Genomic DNA, 16,570 nt, shown 5'->3' with positions numbered 1-16,570 from the left:
TTCGCCTCCCTGTCTATCACCAACTCCCAGAGTTTACACAAATTCATGTCCACTGAGCCGGTGATGCCATCCAACCATCTCATCCTCCGTGGACCCTTTCTCCTCCCGCCTTCAATCTTTCCCAGCATCAAGGTCTTTTCAAATGAGTCATTTCTTACCATCAGGCGGCCAAAGTATTGGAGTTTCAACATTGGTCTTTCCAATGAATATTCAGGACTGATCTCCTTTAGGATGGCCTGGTTGGATCTCCTTGCGGTCCAAGGGACACTCAAGAGTATTCTCCAAAAGCACAGTTCGAAAGTATCAATTCTTCAGCACTCAGCTTTCTTTATAGTTCAACTCTCACATCCATACATGATTACTGGAAAAACCATAGCTTTGACTAGATGGACCTTGGTTGGCAAAGTAGTCTCTGCTTTTTAATATGCTGTCTAGGTTCATCATAACTTTTCTTCATGGAGCAAGTGTCTTTTAATTTCATGGCTGCAGTCACCATCTGGAGTGATTTTGGAGCCCCCCAGAATAAAGTCTGCCACTGTTTCCACTGCTTCCCCATCTATTTGCCATGACATGATGGGACCAGATGCCGTGATCTTCATTTTCAGAATGTTGAGTTTTAAGCCAGCTTTTTCACTCTCTTCTTTCACTTTCATCAAGAGGCTTTTTAGTTCCTCTTCACTTTCTGCCATAAGGGTGGTGTCATCTGCATATCTGAGGTTATTGATATTTCTCCTGGCAATCCTGATGCCAGCTTGTGCTTCCTCCAGCCCAGCGTTTCTCATGATGTGCTCTGCATATAAGTTAAATAAGCAGGGTGACAATATACAGCCTTGATGTACTCCTTTCCCTATTTGGAACCAGTCTGTTGTTCCATGTCCAGTTCTAACTGTTTCTTCCTGACCTGCATACAGATTTCTCAAGAGGCAGGTCAGGTGGTCTGGTATTCCCATCTCTTTAAGAAATCTCCACAGTTTGCTGTGATCCACACACTCAAAGACTTTGGCACAGTCCATAAAGCAGAAGTAGATATTTTTCTGGAACTCTTTTGCTTTATCGATGATCCAACGGATGTTGGCAATTTGATCTCTGGTTCGTCTGCCTTTTGTAAATCCACTATGAACATCTGGAAGTTCACAGATTAAGTATTACTGAAGCCTGGCTTAGAGTATTTTGAACATTACTTTGCTAGCGTGTGAGATGAGTGCAACTGTGTGGTCATTTGAGCATTCTTTGGCATTGCCTTTCTTTGGGATTGGAACGAAAACTGACCTTTTCCTATCCTGTGACCCTGATGAGTTTTCCACATTTGCTGGCATATTGAGTGCAGCACTTTCATAGCATCATCTTTTAGGATTTGAAATAGCTCAACTGGAATTCCATCACCTCCACTAGCTGTATTTGTAGTGATGCTTTCTAAGGCCCACTTGACTTCTCATTCCAGGGTGTCTGACTCTAGATGAGTGATCACACCATCGTGATTATCTGGGTCATGAAGATCTTTTTTGTACAGTTCTTCTGTGTATTCTTGCCACCTCTTCTTAATATCTTCTGTTTCTGTTAGGTCTGTACCATTTCTGTCCTTTATTGTGCCCATCTTTGCATGGACTGTTCACTTGGAATCTCTAATTTTCCTGAAGAGATCCCTAGTCTTTCCCATTCTACTGTTTTCCTCTATTTCTTTGCATTGATCACTGAGGAAGGCTTTCTTATCTCTCCTTGCTATTCTTCGGAACTCTGATTTCAAATGGGTATATCTTCCTTTTCTCCTTTGCCTTTTGCTTCTCTTTTCAGAGCTATTTGTAAGGCCTCCTCAGAAAACTGTTTTGCCTTTTTGTAATTCTTTTTCTTAGGGATGTTCTTGATCACTGCCTCCTGTTCCGTTCCCTTCCGTTCCGTTCCGTTCAATCGCTCAGTCGTGTCCGACTCTTTGCGACCCCGTGGACTGTAACCTATCAGGCTTTTCTGTCCATGGGATTCTCCAGGCAAGAATACTGGAGTGGGTAACCATTTCCTTCTCCAGGGGATCTTCCCGACTCAGGGATCGAACCCGGGTCTCCCGCATTGGAGGCAGACGCTTTAACCAGTGTCACAAACCTCCATCCATAGTTCTTCATGCAGTCTGTCTATCAGATTTAATCCCTTGAATCTATCTCTCTCTTCCACTGTATAATTGCAAAGGATTTGATTTAGGTCATACCTGAATGGTCTAGTGGTTTTTCCCACTTTCTTCAATTTAAGTCTGACTTTGGCAATAAGGAGTTATGATCTGAGCCACAGTCAGCTTCCGGTCTTAATTTTGTTCAATGTATAGAGCGTCTCCATCTTTGGTTGTAGAGAATATAATCAACCTGATTTTGGTATTGACCATCTGGTGATGTCCATGTGTAGAGTCTTCTCTTACGTTGTTGGAAGAGGGTGTCTGCTATGACCAGTGCGTTCTCTTGGCAAAACTCTATTAGTCTTTGTCCTGGTTCATTCCGTGCTCCAAGGCCAAATTTGCCTGTTACTCCAGGTGTTTCTTGACTTCCTACTTTTGCATTCCAGTCCCCTATTATGAAAAAGACATCTTTTTTGGGTGTTCTAGAAGTTCTTGTAGGTCTTCATAGAACTGTTCACGTTCAGCTTCTTCAGCATTACTGGTTGGGACATAGATTACTGTGATATTGAATGGTTTGCCTTGGAAACTAAGAGAGATCATTATGTTGTTTTTGAGATTGCATCCAAGTACTGCATTTTGGACTCTTTTGTTGATTATTATGGCTACTCCATTCCTTCTAAGAAATGGTACCAAGCAGATTGATGCCACCTAAAGAATGGATAATCCCAAATGTCATAGACAAATCAACAACAACCAGAAACTTCTCCTTCTTAGATACAGATTGTCATCTTTTGGCTTTGAAAGTCTCCATTTCTCCTTCAACAAGACTCACCTCTGAAAGCCTAGCTTTTTCTTGTATCAGGTTCCCTGCTTGGTAGTTTAGTCACTAAGTCATGTTCAACTCTTGGGACCCAATAGACTGTAGCCTGCCAGGCTCCTCTGTCCATGGCATTCTCCAGGCAAGAATACTAGAGTTGGTTTCCTTCTCCAGGGGATCTTCTTGACCCAAGGATTGAACTCACATCTCCTGCATTACAGGTGAAACCTTTACGTAATGAGAGACAGGGAAGCCCAAAAGGTCAACCTTGCCCAAACAGTGACTTGCACCCTGGACCCTCAGATTAAAAGTGTAATGATCTACTGACTGAGCTCTCCTGGGCTGCCTGCTTGTGGTAAGTCAGTCAGTCGTGTCTAATTCTTTGCGACCCCATGATCTGCAGCCAGCCAGACTCCTCTGTCCATGGGATTCTCCAAGCAAGAATACTTAAGTGGGTTACCATAGCCTCTTCTGGGGATCTTCCCATCCCAGGGATCGAATCCGGGTCTCCTGCATTGCAGGAGGATCCACTACCGTGTGAGCCATCAAGGGAGCGCTGAACAACTAAACACACAGTGGAATGGAAACTGAAATTTAATGATAAAGATATCTCTCCAAATTGTAAAGAGTAGAGCTGGGATTTTTATACCAGGTAACTCCAAAATTTAGAATAGAAGAAGAAATTCCTGGTTAGAATTAGTGGCACGTTTTAATTTCTGGGAGGTGGGGAGTTGCAGAGTGTCCTTTTTATGTGCTTTCTTATTCATTAGGCAAACAAATTCTTACACAGAGCATGCCCAACAGCCACGCTGTGAAAGAGATAAAAATGCCTGCTTTCTTACAGTGTTTCTGTTTTGGATGATTTCTCCTGAACATCCAGCCAGGAACCAAATCTTCAGAGAAGGAGTCAGTAAACAAGACACTTCCAATCTAGTCGATAATGAATCTTTGAGAACAACACAGAGACTACCTAACTTGCATCACATCAAGCAATTCCACTTTGAGATTTGAGGCAAAAATGCCTAGTAAAATACACAGAGCCTATTTGGCCAAAATGATCTGGGGAGGACTCTGGTTTGTGGTCCTGGCACCTTTGTTTTCCTTTTAAAAACACGACTGATCAACTCCTCAAGTACATTAGTGGAGGGTAAAACACTGGGGTAATCATTGCTGCTGCTGCTGCTAAGTCACTTCAGTTATGTCCGACTCTGTGCGACCCCACAGACGGCAGCCCACCAAGCTTCCCGGTCCCTGGGATTCTCCAGGCAAGAACACTGGAATGGGTTGCCATTTCCTTCTCCAATGCATGAAAATGGAAAGTGAAAGTGAATTCGCTCAGTTGTGTTCAACTCTTAGTGACCCCATTGACTTGGGTCCTCCGTCCATGGGATTTTCCAGGCAAGAGTACTGGAGTGGGTTACCATTGCCTTCTCTGGGGGTAATCATTAGTGCAGTTAAAAAAAGTAAAATTCACCACCTTATTTATTACATTTACTTTTGAAAGATAATACTCTATAAATATATTTCAGTCAAAAAATTGTACAAAATCATTTAAATGCATGCCACTACACGATGCCATCATTTTAGTTTTACAGAAAATAACAGCCTGAAGTGCTTACCTTGTCTAGTCTTAAGCAGCAAAATGGTACTTTTTCATGAAGGAGATGACAAAAAGTTGGTGAACTTCCAATGTATGGAGAGTAAGGTGGGTAGCCTTTAGCATATCTGTAAAACAACATTAAATACCTAATTACCTTGAATAATGCAGGCAAAGTCTGACAAATCAGTTGTAGTCACATTCCTCAATTTAATAAAGTTAGATTCAGTAATGCTTTATGTTGCAATTATATTTTGATAAAGAAACAACTTGGAACAAGGGCCATGGACCAAAGCTGACTCATCACACGGTTTTGTGAACTAGTTTTCATAAGTCAAAATGGCTGGAAAAAATCAAAAGAAGAGTACTATTTCATCTCATGTGAAAATTAAATGAAATTTAAAGTTCAGTGTCCACAACTGAAATTCTGTCAGAATATGGCCATGCTCACCAATCTCTTCAGAAACAGAGTTGAATAGTTGAAGCAAAGACCATGAAGTCTAAAATATTTACTAACTGGTCCTTTCCAATCTTCAGTTTAAAAGATTTAGATAGATTTTAGAAAATAGCAATGTTAATTTTATAAAACATTTAAAGAAAAATTCATTATTATGATTCATTCTATCAATATTCATGAGTCATGAATTTTTTAAAGAAAAAAAGAGTAAATGGTTGAGTGAACTATTCCATCAGACCCACACCAAACCAGAGTTATTGGTGAAATAATGTTTAAATATTATCAAAGATACTTGGTTTGTTTATTGACTTTATAAGATAGTCACCTGTACATTATGGCTATAAAAATTTCAAAGTGAAGCTATCAAAGTAACAGCATAAATGAAAATTAAGAGACAAAAGAAAATTTAGTGGAGGAAAAGGTCTTTTATCCAATATGAAAACTCTTTTTGGATGAAGAAAATTTATCTTTCAAACCAAGAAATTTCAAACCTAGTTAAAACTGTTTTTCAGACATCATTAGCTAAGACAGTAAAATGGAGAATATTTTGCAAATTTAGAAGCTGACAGTCTCCTCTATTACTTCAATGTCTTTTCCATTTTTCTGGAAATAAAAAATATGCAAACTCTGAATTGTTCTGAAGTATATATAAAGAAAGAATTTCTATCACAGCACCATTTCTAGAAATGTACTGGTGGTCAAACTGCTCCTTCTTCCTGTCAAATATTTCATAAGTCTATTTGAGTGTTATTAATTTCTTGGAGAGTGAAATTGTCTTCTGTGGATATGTCTAAGTTTCTTGTAATAAATATTTGAAAGTGTGAAAGATTAATAGAAGCATTTTTCTACGTTCCAGTTATATTTCAGTATATTTTAGTTCAATTCAACATTGACTGAACTTCTATTATATGAAAAATATTAGAAGTGCCTGAGAGATGTTACCATTCCCACTAGGACTAGTACTACACCTAATAGTAATTGATACTCACTGAATGCTTACTCTGCACAAACCATTGTTCTAAGTACATTTCTCCATTATCTCAATTAATCTTCATATGAACCCTATTTACAGATAAAGCATTGTAGGTCAGACGATTTTAAACAAAGCCACTTGTACACAACCAGTATAAAGTGAAACTGTCAAGGGACATAAATTCCTTTGGATTCCACTGTCAAGGCAGTTGAACACTGTGCTTTCCTTAAGAAACACCAACGTAATATATGAATAAGACAAGTAAACAATCTCTACTATAGGCTAAAACGTGATCAATAGCTTAAATATTGATACTATTTATTATGGAATCTTAGTTAAGAGAACTGTACTTCATTTATTCATTCATTCAAAACATTATTGATGTATATTAAATAAAAAAGATTGCTGAATGCTGAGACAAACAAGAGCTTAATGGAAGAAGCTGCATTACATGTTACTAAATAATTGATTGAACTTCATTATGGAAGTAGAAAAACAAACTAAAGGTAGAAGGTACATTATCATTTAATAAAAGCATTATTACTTATTTTTAATAAAAATGAAAAATGCAAACTGTATGCTTAAAGAAAAAAATGTAAAATGTGATATAGATTTATTATGGAAATACTGATATACATATTTTATTCTTTAAGGATAAAGGGTAACATAAAGAAAAATGAAGCTGTAAATAGCTGTTAAAGCCAGAAATTCAAGGGCTTAGAATACTTTATCATCAATAGAGATACTGGCTAGTAAGAGGAGTGTTTTGGCAGAAGTATGTAGGACTGATTCTAGGATGTCCAGAAGGGAAGGACATTAGTTTTTCATGGCAAGCACAAGTCCCAGGAAACCTTACAAACATACTCCAAGTTCGAGGACATTTCTTCATCTGGTGTAGTTTCATCTTCTGATTGATCACTTAGAAGATCACATGTTTGAATTGATGACGTGTCTGCAACCTCTAAAACGGGAGCAATGCTGGGTCTTCTGACTTCTTTACTTCCTTCTGTCGGAAGAGACAGGGTAGGGCCACTTGCTGATCTGCAGCTCGTGTCTTGCAAGTCTATGGCCACAGTACCTGGAACAATGAGAAATGAAAATCCATCAAACTGTTTGCCACCTATAGGACTGGCAACCATTTAATGATTAAAGTGAGATGAAACACAGTCAGTATAACCAGGAAATATACTATGCACTGTTTACCCTTTAATCTCAAAAATGATTTACTTCTTTTTAGTTTGAGCATTTTTACCCACAGGGATAAAAAATTCTGTATTTGTGCAAAAGTGTATTTGCTGCAACTAGGTCTATAGTATGAAACATAAGATTTGTGAAATCATGAAACACTTAGACATTTAAATTTTAGAAATTGTTTAAATTTATATTTATTTTAAATTAAAGAACATTTTTGGTCCATTTCACTTTTATAGATCTCTCATTATAACTTTTCTCCTTATATTGCTGAATTATCTTTCTTTTACTGATTTATAACTATTTTTTAATATTAGAATAATTAATGTTTACATTTATTAAGCTCTTCTCTGTGGCAAGCACAATTCTAGGCACCGAAGATATTCAAGGAATAAGACAGACAATGTTCCTATGCATATGGGTTTGTCTTTAAGATAATCAAACGGACAAAGAAATGGAAAAATTAATTCTCAAAAATACTAAATACCATGCAGAAAATAAAGCAGAATTATGTTATGTGATGTAGTATAGTGGAGACAGGAAGCAGGGGAGAGGATGAACTTTTCACCCAGTGATGAGAAGCTATACTCCGAAATCATTACATTTAATTTTTTGACATAAAAAGAAAATCATAAGCACACAAATCATGGAAATGCCTTGAGGCAGTAAGAAAAGAGAATTTAAATAGCTTAAGACTTTGAATCCTTGGAATACTCAAGGAACAGTAAGTGGAAGAAACAAATTCCTCTGAGATTTTTAAGTAACATTAGTATAAACATCAGTTTTTGGAAAGTGACTGCCTCTCCCTTTCTGGAGGAAAAAAAAATCAATCTAAGTGATAACTGCCACCATATTTCAGAATCACTGCCTTCATCTGTGCATTCATGGAGAGCTGGCCCCCTTCTGAAGGCCCTGAGTCTCCATTTTGTTTTATTTTTTGAAGCAACTATTAAAACGCTCTCCATTTCGCTGAAACTTCCGTCTGATCGTGCCTTCTTCACTGTGAGAGCCTAAGATTTCAAAGGGAGAAAGAAACCTCAGGGGTTTTAGGATCTCTTTCTTCGTAGCATGGACAAAGAAGTCAGCAACTGAACTCTAAAAATCTCCGAGAAGGACCCTGACGCTGGGGAAGACTGAGGGCAGGAGGAGAAGGGGTTGACAGAGGACAAGATGGCTGGGTGGCATCACCGACTCGACGGACATGAGTTTGAGCAAGTTCCGGGAGTTGGTGACGGACAGGGAGGCCTGGTGTGCTGCAGTCACGGGGTTGCAGAGAGTCGGACACGACTGAACAAGAACAACACAGAAGAAGGGATTAAAAGGCAATGTTTCTGAATGTGAGAGCTGATAGAAACAAGACTGGGGAGACCATTTGGGTTCTCCACCTGGGTATTCCTCAATAGTGAAATGTGGGACTCAGGTTTCAGAGGCTAGGACCTCTGTAAAGACTGTACATGACACTCAGATTACAGGGAGAGGGAGCCTGGTGTGTCTGCTGTTACTGGGGAAGACTCCTGTGAGGAGGGGCACGACACAATGTGTCTAAAATGACTGCGCCCGAGAAAACAATATGATGACCACCATTTCTGAGCAAAGATAAAAGTGGCTGGCATCAGAAACTGTACACTCCAGTAACTTTTTAGCACCACAAATAAGGATTAATTTATAGTTCAATCCATCTTGGGAGGGAGATGAGGATCCTGAAGAAAACGAGATTTAATTTTCCATTAATCAGGTGAGTGGATCTGATTAAACATTAAATTTTATACATTTAATTCATCAAAATAAAACCATATATGATCTGCATCCTAATATTATAAATTAAAACCCACATTTATGACATTTATCCTCTACAGATGACCACATTGTATAATTCAGAGGGAAAAGTTATCTTTTGAAGTAAGATTATTTTTATCTTTTGAAAGAAAGCTTTCTTTCTAGTGAAGAAATCCTTCAATACCCTATCTTCAACCAAGTAAACAAGAAAGCTTCAGCAAACCTTTCTCCTTTTATTTCTGTTTGGAAGGAAAGAGACACACCCACATTTAGGTAAAACTCAACCCTACTCTTGTTTTGAGAATTAAATCCCCACCTACTTCCCAAGGAGTCATGTTCTCTGAATTTCACCCCCTCCCAAATATATTTGTCTCCACATCACTTCCAACTACCTCCTAATCATCTTCCTTCTCAACACAGGAAACTTGGTGACTTCCTGATAATTCTGCCCACACTGATATTTGGCACCAAGCTGAGTACGGGGAGATGTGATCATGTGGAAGTCAAAATTTAGCAGGGAAGACACAGTTTTAAAAGCAGTTACAATTACAGAAACATTTTCTTCTTTGAACCTTTCCTTCCCCTAACAAAACCTGGCTCTTCTCTGACATCTCTCCTTGCAATTCTGAAGGTTGCAACACGGAAAGAGTGCCTGTGTTTTAGAGGTGGGGAAATAGCCTCAAAGTTCTCACTGCCTCTTTCAGAGCATTTTCCCACCACCCCTTATGATATCCCAGCTCTGTATCATTCATCTTCAGAGTCCATTACCCACTGTCTTTCACTGTTTTCCTTGTACACCAACCCTGTGTTGACTTACCTTGTTTAGTCTTGTTTTTAACGGAAGTAACTTGACTTACAATCTTATATTAGCTTCAGATGTACAACACAGTGATTCAATGTTTTTATAGCTTACACCCCATATAAGTTATTATAAAGTATTGACGATCTTCCTTGTGCTATATATTATATCCTTGTATCTGGCAATATACCTCTTAATTCCCTTCACCTATTTTGCCACTCTCCCCACTGCTAACCACTAGTTTCTTCTCTGTGAGTCGTTTTGTTATCAGTTCAGTTCAGGTGCTCAGTCGTGTCTGACTCTGAGACCCCATGGACTGCAGCACGCCAGGCCTCCTTGTCCATCACCAACTCCCAGAGTTTATCCAAACCCATGACCATTGAGTCGGTGATGTCATCTGACCATCTCATCCTTTGTTGTCCCCTTCTCCTCCTACCTTCAATCTTTTCCAGCAACAGGGTTTTTTCAAATGAGTCAGCTCTTCACATCAGGTGGCCAAAGTACTGGAGTTTCAGCTTCAACATCAGTCCTCCCAATGAACACCCAGGACTGATCTCCTTTAGGATGGACTGGTTGGATCTTCTTGCAGTCCAAGGGACTCTCGAGAGTCTTCTCCAACACTACAGTTCAAAAGCATCTTCGGCGATCAGCTTTCTTCACAGTCCAACTCACATCCATACATGACCACTGGAAAAACCATAGCCTTGACTAGACGGACCTTTGTTGGCAAAGTAGTGTCTCTGCTTTTTAATATGCTATCTAGGTTGGTCATAACTTTCCTTCCAAGGAGTAAGGGTCTTTTAATTTCATGGCTGCAATCAGCATCCGCAGTGATTTTAGTTTCTAGTTTTAGTTTCTTAAGGAAACTCCATACTGTTTTCTATAGTGGCTGTACCAATTTACATTCCCACCAACAGTGGAGGAGGGGTCCCTTCTCTCTACCCTCATTTATGGTTTGTGGGTTTTTTTTTTATGATAGACATTTTGATTGGTGTTAGGTAATATCTCATTTTAGTTTTGATTTGTATTTCTCTAAAATTTAGTGATGTTGAACATCTTTTCATGTGGCTCTTGGGCATCTGTAGGTCTTCTCTGGAGAAATGTTTAGGTCTTCCACCCATTTTTGGATTGGGTTGTTTGTTTTGATAACATTAAACCTTATGAGCTGTTTGTAAGTTTTGGAGACTAATCTCTAGTTGGTCACATCATTTGCAAACATTTTCTCCCATTCTGTGGGTTGCCTTTTCATTTTGTTTTTGGTTTCCTTTGCCATGCAAAAGTTTTTGAGTTTAATTAGGCCTGCTTCCAATGCGGGAGACCTGGATTCGATCCCTGGGTTGGGAAGATTCCCTGGAGAAGGGAAAGACCATCCACCCCAGTATTCTTGCCTAGAGAATTTCATGGACTGTACAGTCCATGGGGTCACAGAGTCAGACAGGACTGAATGACTTTCACTTTCAGGCCTCATCTGTTTATGTTTATTTCCATTACTCTTATGCAGCAAAAGTTTATGCGAGTTGTCTAGACCTAGTTTCCCTAAATTGTCTTCTGACATTTTGTCTTAAACTCCTCTGATCTGGCATTCCCCAACTTACCACTTCACTGAAAGAGCTCTTATTGAGATAAAGAGCAATCAGCTCCTTCTTTGTTTCCTCTGCTGGTTTCTTCTCATTCCCTTGATATTTAATATTGACATGTTGCAGGATTCGGTCCTTTGTCTTCATTCTTTTCTCTGCCCACAAACTTTTTTCTCAACGATCTTGTTCAGTCTCATGACTTTAAACATAATACATAAGCTCAGGAATCCAAAATTAATTTTTTCAGCATACACCTCTCTCCTGAACTCTAGAGTCATTTCAGTTTTCTTTTTTTCCTAAATGAATTTAGTCAATTTACAGTGTTGTGTTAATTTCTGCTGGACAACAAAGTGACTCAGTTATACACATATTAGGCATACTAAGTCATGTCTGACTCTTTGTGACCCCATGGATTGTAGTCCACCAGGCTCCTCTGTCCATGGGATTTTTCTGGCAAGAACACTAGAGTGGTTTGCTATTTCCTCCTTCATGGGATCTTTCTGACCCAGGAATCAAACCAAGGTCTCTGGAATTGGCATGTGGATTCTTCACCACTGAGCCACCAGGGAACCCTATACACATATAGATATTCTTTTTTGTATTATTTTCCATTATAGTTTATCACAAGATATTGAATATAGTTCCCTGTGCTATACAGTAGGACCTGAAGTCTAGACTATTATATTGAATCTCTTATTTGACATTTTTCTCTCAATATCTAACAGAAATTTGAAATGCACTGTATTCCAAACTGAATTCTACATCTCCACTGGTTCCCTCCAGACCTTTCTAATCTAAATGGATGGCCATTCCCATTTTCCTGCTGCTTATACTAAAAACCTAACTCAATGAAACTCAATCAAACTATGAGCTGTGCCTTGTAGGGCCACCCAAGATGGACAGGTCACAGTGGAGAGTTCTGACAAAATGTGGTCCACTGGAGAAGGGAATGGCAAACCACTTAAGTATGCTTGCCTTGATAACCCCATGAACAGCATGAAAAGGCAAAAAGATATGACACTGAAAGATGAATTCCCCAGGTTGGTGCCCAAAATGCTACTGGAGAAGAGTGGAGAAATAACTCCAAAAAGAATGAAGAGACAGAGCCAAAGAAAAAACAATGTCCAGTTGTGGATGTGACTGGTGATGGAAGTAAAGTCTGATTCTGTAAAGAGCAATATTGCATAGGAACCTGGAAGTTAGGTTCATGAATCAAGGGAAATTAGAAGTGGTCAAACAGGAGATACCAAGTGTGAACATTGACGTTTTAGGAATCAGTGAACTAAAATGGACTGGAATGGGTGAGTTTAATTCAGATAACCATTATATCTACTGTTGGGGCAGGAATCCCTTAGAAGAAATGGAGTAGCCATCATGGTCAACCAAAGAGTCCGAAATGCAGTACTGGGATGCAATCTCAAAAATAACAGAACGATCTCTGTTTTTCTCCAAGGCAAACTATTCAATATCAGAGTAATCCAACTCTATGCCCCAACCAGTAACAATAAAGAAGCTGAAATTGAACGGTTCTATGAAGAATTACAAGACCTTCTAGAACTAACACACAAAAAAGATGTCCTTTTCATTATTGGGGACTGGAATGCAAAACTAGGAAGTCAAGAGATACTTGGATTAACAGGCAAATTTGGCCTTGGAGTACAGAATGAACCAGGGCAAAGACTAATAGAGTTTTGCCAAGAGAATGCACTGGTCATAGCAAACACCCTCTTCCAACAATATAAGAGAAGACTCTACACGTGGACATCACCAGATGGTCAATACTGAAATCATATTGGTTATATTCTCTGCAGCCAAACATGGAAAGCTCTAGACAGTCAGTAAAAATATGACCAGGAGCTGACTGTGATGAATAAGGAGATCATGAACTCCTTACTGCCAAATTCCGACTTCAATTGAAGAAACTAGGGAAAACCACTAGACCATTCAGGTATGACCTGAATCAAATCCCTTAAATTTATAGAGTGAAAGTGAGAAATAGATTCATGGGATTAGATTTGACAGAGTGCCTGATGAATTATGGATGGAGGTTCATGACATTGTACCGGAGGCAGTAATCAAGATCAACCCCAAGAAAAAGAAATGCAAAAAGGCAAAATGGTTGTCTGAGGAGGGCTTACAAATAGCTGAGAAAAGAAGAGGGGGGGAAGGCAAAGGAGAAAAGGAAAGATATAAGCATCTGAATGCAGAGTTCCAAAGAATAGCCAGGAGAGACAAGAAAGCCTTACTCAGAAAATGAGAGATACAAGGGAATATTTCATACAAAGATGGGCACAATAAAGAACAGAAATGGTATGGACCTAGCAGAAGCAGTGGAGAAGGCAATGGCACCCCACTCCAGTACTCTTGCCTGGAAAATCCCATGGACAGAGGAGCCTGGTAGGCTGGAGTCCATGGGGCCGCTAAGAGTCGGACACGACTGAAGCGACTTAGCAGCAGCAGTAGCAGCAGCAGAAGCAGAAGATATTAAGAAGAGGTGTAAAACTACACAGAAGAACTAAACAAAAAAGATCTTCATGACCCAGATAGCCATGCTGGTGTGATCACTCACCTAGAAGCAGACATCCTGGAATGTGAAGACAAGTGGGCCTTAGGAAACAAAGTTAGTGGAGGTGATGGAATTCCAGTTGAGCTCTTTCAAAACCTAAAAGATGATGCTGTGAAAGTGCTGCACTCAATATGCCAACAAATTTGGAAAACTCAGCAGGGGCCACAAGACTGGAAAAGATCAGTTTTCATTCAAATCCCAAAGAAAGGCAATGCCCAAAATGCTCAAACTACCACACAATTGCACTCATCTCACACACTAGCAAAACAATGCTTAAAATTCTCCAAGCCAGGCTTCAACATTACATGAACCATGAAATTCCAGATGTTCAAGCTGGATTTAGAAAAGATAGAGAAACCAGAGATCAAATTGCCAACATCTGTTGGATCATCAAAAAAGCAAGAGAGTTCCAGAAAAAAATCTACTTCTGCTTTATTGACTCTGCCAAAGCCTTTGACTGTGTGGATCACAATAAACTATGCAAAATTCTTAAAGAGAATGGAATGCCAGTCCACCTTACACGCCTCCTGGGAAACCTGTATGCAGGTCAAGAAGCAACAGTTAGAACTGGTCATGGAACAACAGACTGTTTCCAAATGGGATAAGAGTACGTCAAGGCTGTATACTGTCACCCTACTTATTTAACTTATATGCAGAGTACATCATATGAAATGTCGGAATGGATGAAGCACAAGCTGGAATCAGGATTGCTAGGAGAAATATCAATAAACTAATATATGTAGATGATACCATCCTTATGGCAGAAAAAGAAGAGCAACTAAGAGCCTCTTGATGAAAGTGAAAGAGGAGAGTGAAAAGGCTGGATTAAAACTCAACATTCAAAAAATGAAGTTCATGGCATCCAGTTCCATCACTTCATGGCAAACAGATGGGGGAACAGTGGAAACAGTGACAGACTTTATATTCTTGGGCTCCAAAATCACTGCGGATGGTGACTGCAGCCATGAAATTAAAAGACGCTTGCTCCTTGGAAGAAAAACCATAACCAACCTAGATAGCATATTAAAAAGCAGAGACATTACTTTGCCGATAAAGGTCCATCTAGTCAAAGCTATGGTTTTTCCAGTAGTCATGTACGGATGTGAGAATTGGACCATAAGGAAAGCAGAATGCTGAAGAATTGATGCTTTTGAACTGTGGTGTTGGAGAAGACTCTTGAGAGTCCCTTGAACTGCAAGGAGATCCAACCAGTCCATCCTACAGGAACTCAGTCCTGAATATCATTGGAAGGACTGATGCTGAAGCTGAAACTCCAATATTCGGCCACCTGATGGGAACAACTGACTCACTGAAAAAGACCCTGATGCTGGGAAATTTTGAAGGCAGGAGGAGAAGGGGATGACAGAGGATGAGATGGTTGGATGGCATCATATTCGATGGATATGAATTTGAGCAAGCTCTGGGAGTTGGTGATGACAGGGAAGCCTGCCGTGCTGTGGTCCATGGGTTCACAGAGTGTTGGACACGATTGAGTGACTGAAATGAACAGAACTGATACTAAAATCCTTGAGTTTTTCACACTTCTCTATTACAGTTCACTTCTAATTCAGGAGTAAATAATGGCAACTTACTTTCAAAGTATACCCATAATTTTTTCTCTCCTACCACTTTCACTTGAAAATACACTGGATCCTTGACCCTAAGCATCTGCTGTCAACATCAGCCCCAGTGATTTTGTGAAGATGGAGTTCAGCATAGGTGAGACCATGCCATTGCTCTGCAACCGTGATGACTCCCACTTCACTGCGAGTAGAAGCTACAACTCTTACATTGACTTAAAGAGCCCAGCATGAGCTGGCCCCTGTTTACCTCACTCCCCACCTCTCCTGTACTCTTACCATCAAATCACTGTGATTGCATCATGAGGGCCCCTTTATTGATCCTGGAGCACATCAATCAGGTTCCTACCCTTCCTGTAGGGCCCTTGTACCAGCTATTATCTCTTCCAGTAATGCTTTACCTTCAGACATTCACAGGCATAATGCCCCTATTTTCGTCAAGTATCTTCTCAAATGCCACCTTTTCAATGAGGCCCACAAGCCACCTAAAAATTCAGTTGTCCTAGAATTCATACACACTTTTTGCTAGCTTTATTTTTCTTCTCACTTTTATCTTACTACTTATCGACTTCTAATCTACTAAATATTTGACTGATTTTTATATGTATTGTTGATGGCCAGACTTCCCCATGATAAAATGTTAGCTCTGGAAGCAAGGAATTTTCATTTGTTCTCTAATTAATCACAAATACTTCTTAATCTGGAGTATAACTGCTTTACCATGTTTGTTAGTTTCTGCCGTACAAAGAAGTGAATCAGTTACATGTATACATATATCCCTTCCCTCCTGAGTCACACTCCCTCCCCATTCCCAGCCATCTAGGTCACCACACAGCACCGAGCTAAGCTCCCTGTGTTATACAGCAGCTTCACACTAGCTATCTATTTTACGTATCATAGTGTATATATGTCAACGCTTCTCTGTCCATTTGTTCCACCCTCCAATCACAAATATTTGTAGAGTTCCTGGCATGGACTAGGTACTCAACAAGTAATTCTTAAACATGTGAAACCAACAAGTAAAACTTCTATAGAAGAGAAAATATGTAATATCAGTGACAATCTGAGTTATCTAACAAAGTCTAAGCAGGGCCATGGAATATGTATCAGAAAGAGTGATATTAAGACTGAGATGCAAA

The 16,570-nt window shown here is 39.5% G+C and overlaps 1 protein-coding gene across 6 annotated transcripts in view; it reads right to left on the bottom strand.

Annotated features, from left to right (window-relative positions):
* KCNT2 (potassium sodium-activated channel subfamily T member 2) overlaps positions 1 to 16,570 on the bottom strand; it is a 448,004-nt gene that overhangs the window by 106,983 nt on the left and 324,451 nt on the right. For all 6 annotated transcript variants that reach the window (XM_088845012.1, XM_088845009.1, XM_088845010.1 and 3 more), the window contains 2 exons: positions 6,807 to 7,020; positions 4,535 to 4,640 (listed from right to left, as the gene is read on the bottom strand). In XM_088845012.1, the coding sequence (XP_088701138.1) occupies positions 4,535 to 4,640; positions 6,807 to 7,020 (320 nt within the window). The remainder of the gene's footprint in view (positions 1 to 4,534; positions 4,641 to 6,806; positions 7,021 to 16,570) is intronic.

Source organism: Moschus berezovskii, chromosome 17, assembly GCF_049115385.1.
Source record: "Moschus berezovskii isolate FMDL1 chromosome 17, NW_MosBer_1.0, whole genome shotgun sequence".
NCBI classification, from domain to species: domain Eukaryota; kingdom Metazoa; phylum Chordata; class Mammalia; order Artiodactyla; family Moschidae; genus Moschus; species Moschus berezovskii.
Note: the sequence above shows the minus strand (reverse complement) of the source record. Positions and strands in the feature narration are given on the sequence as shown.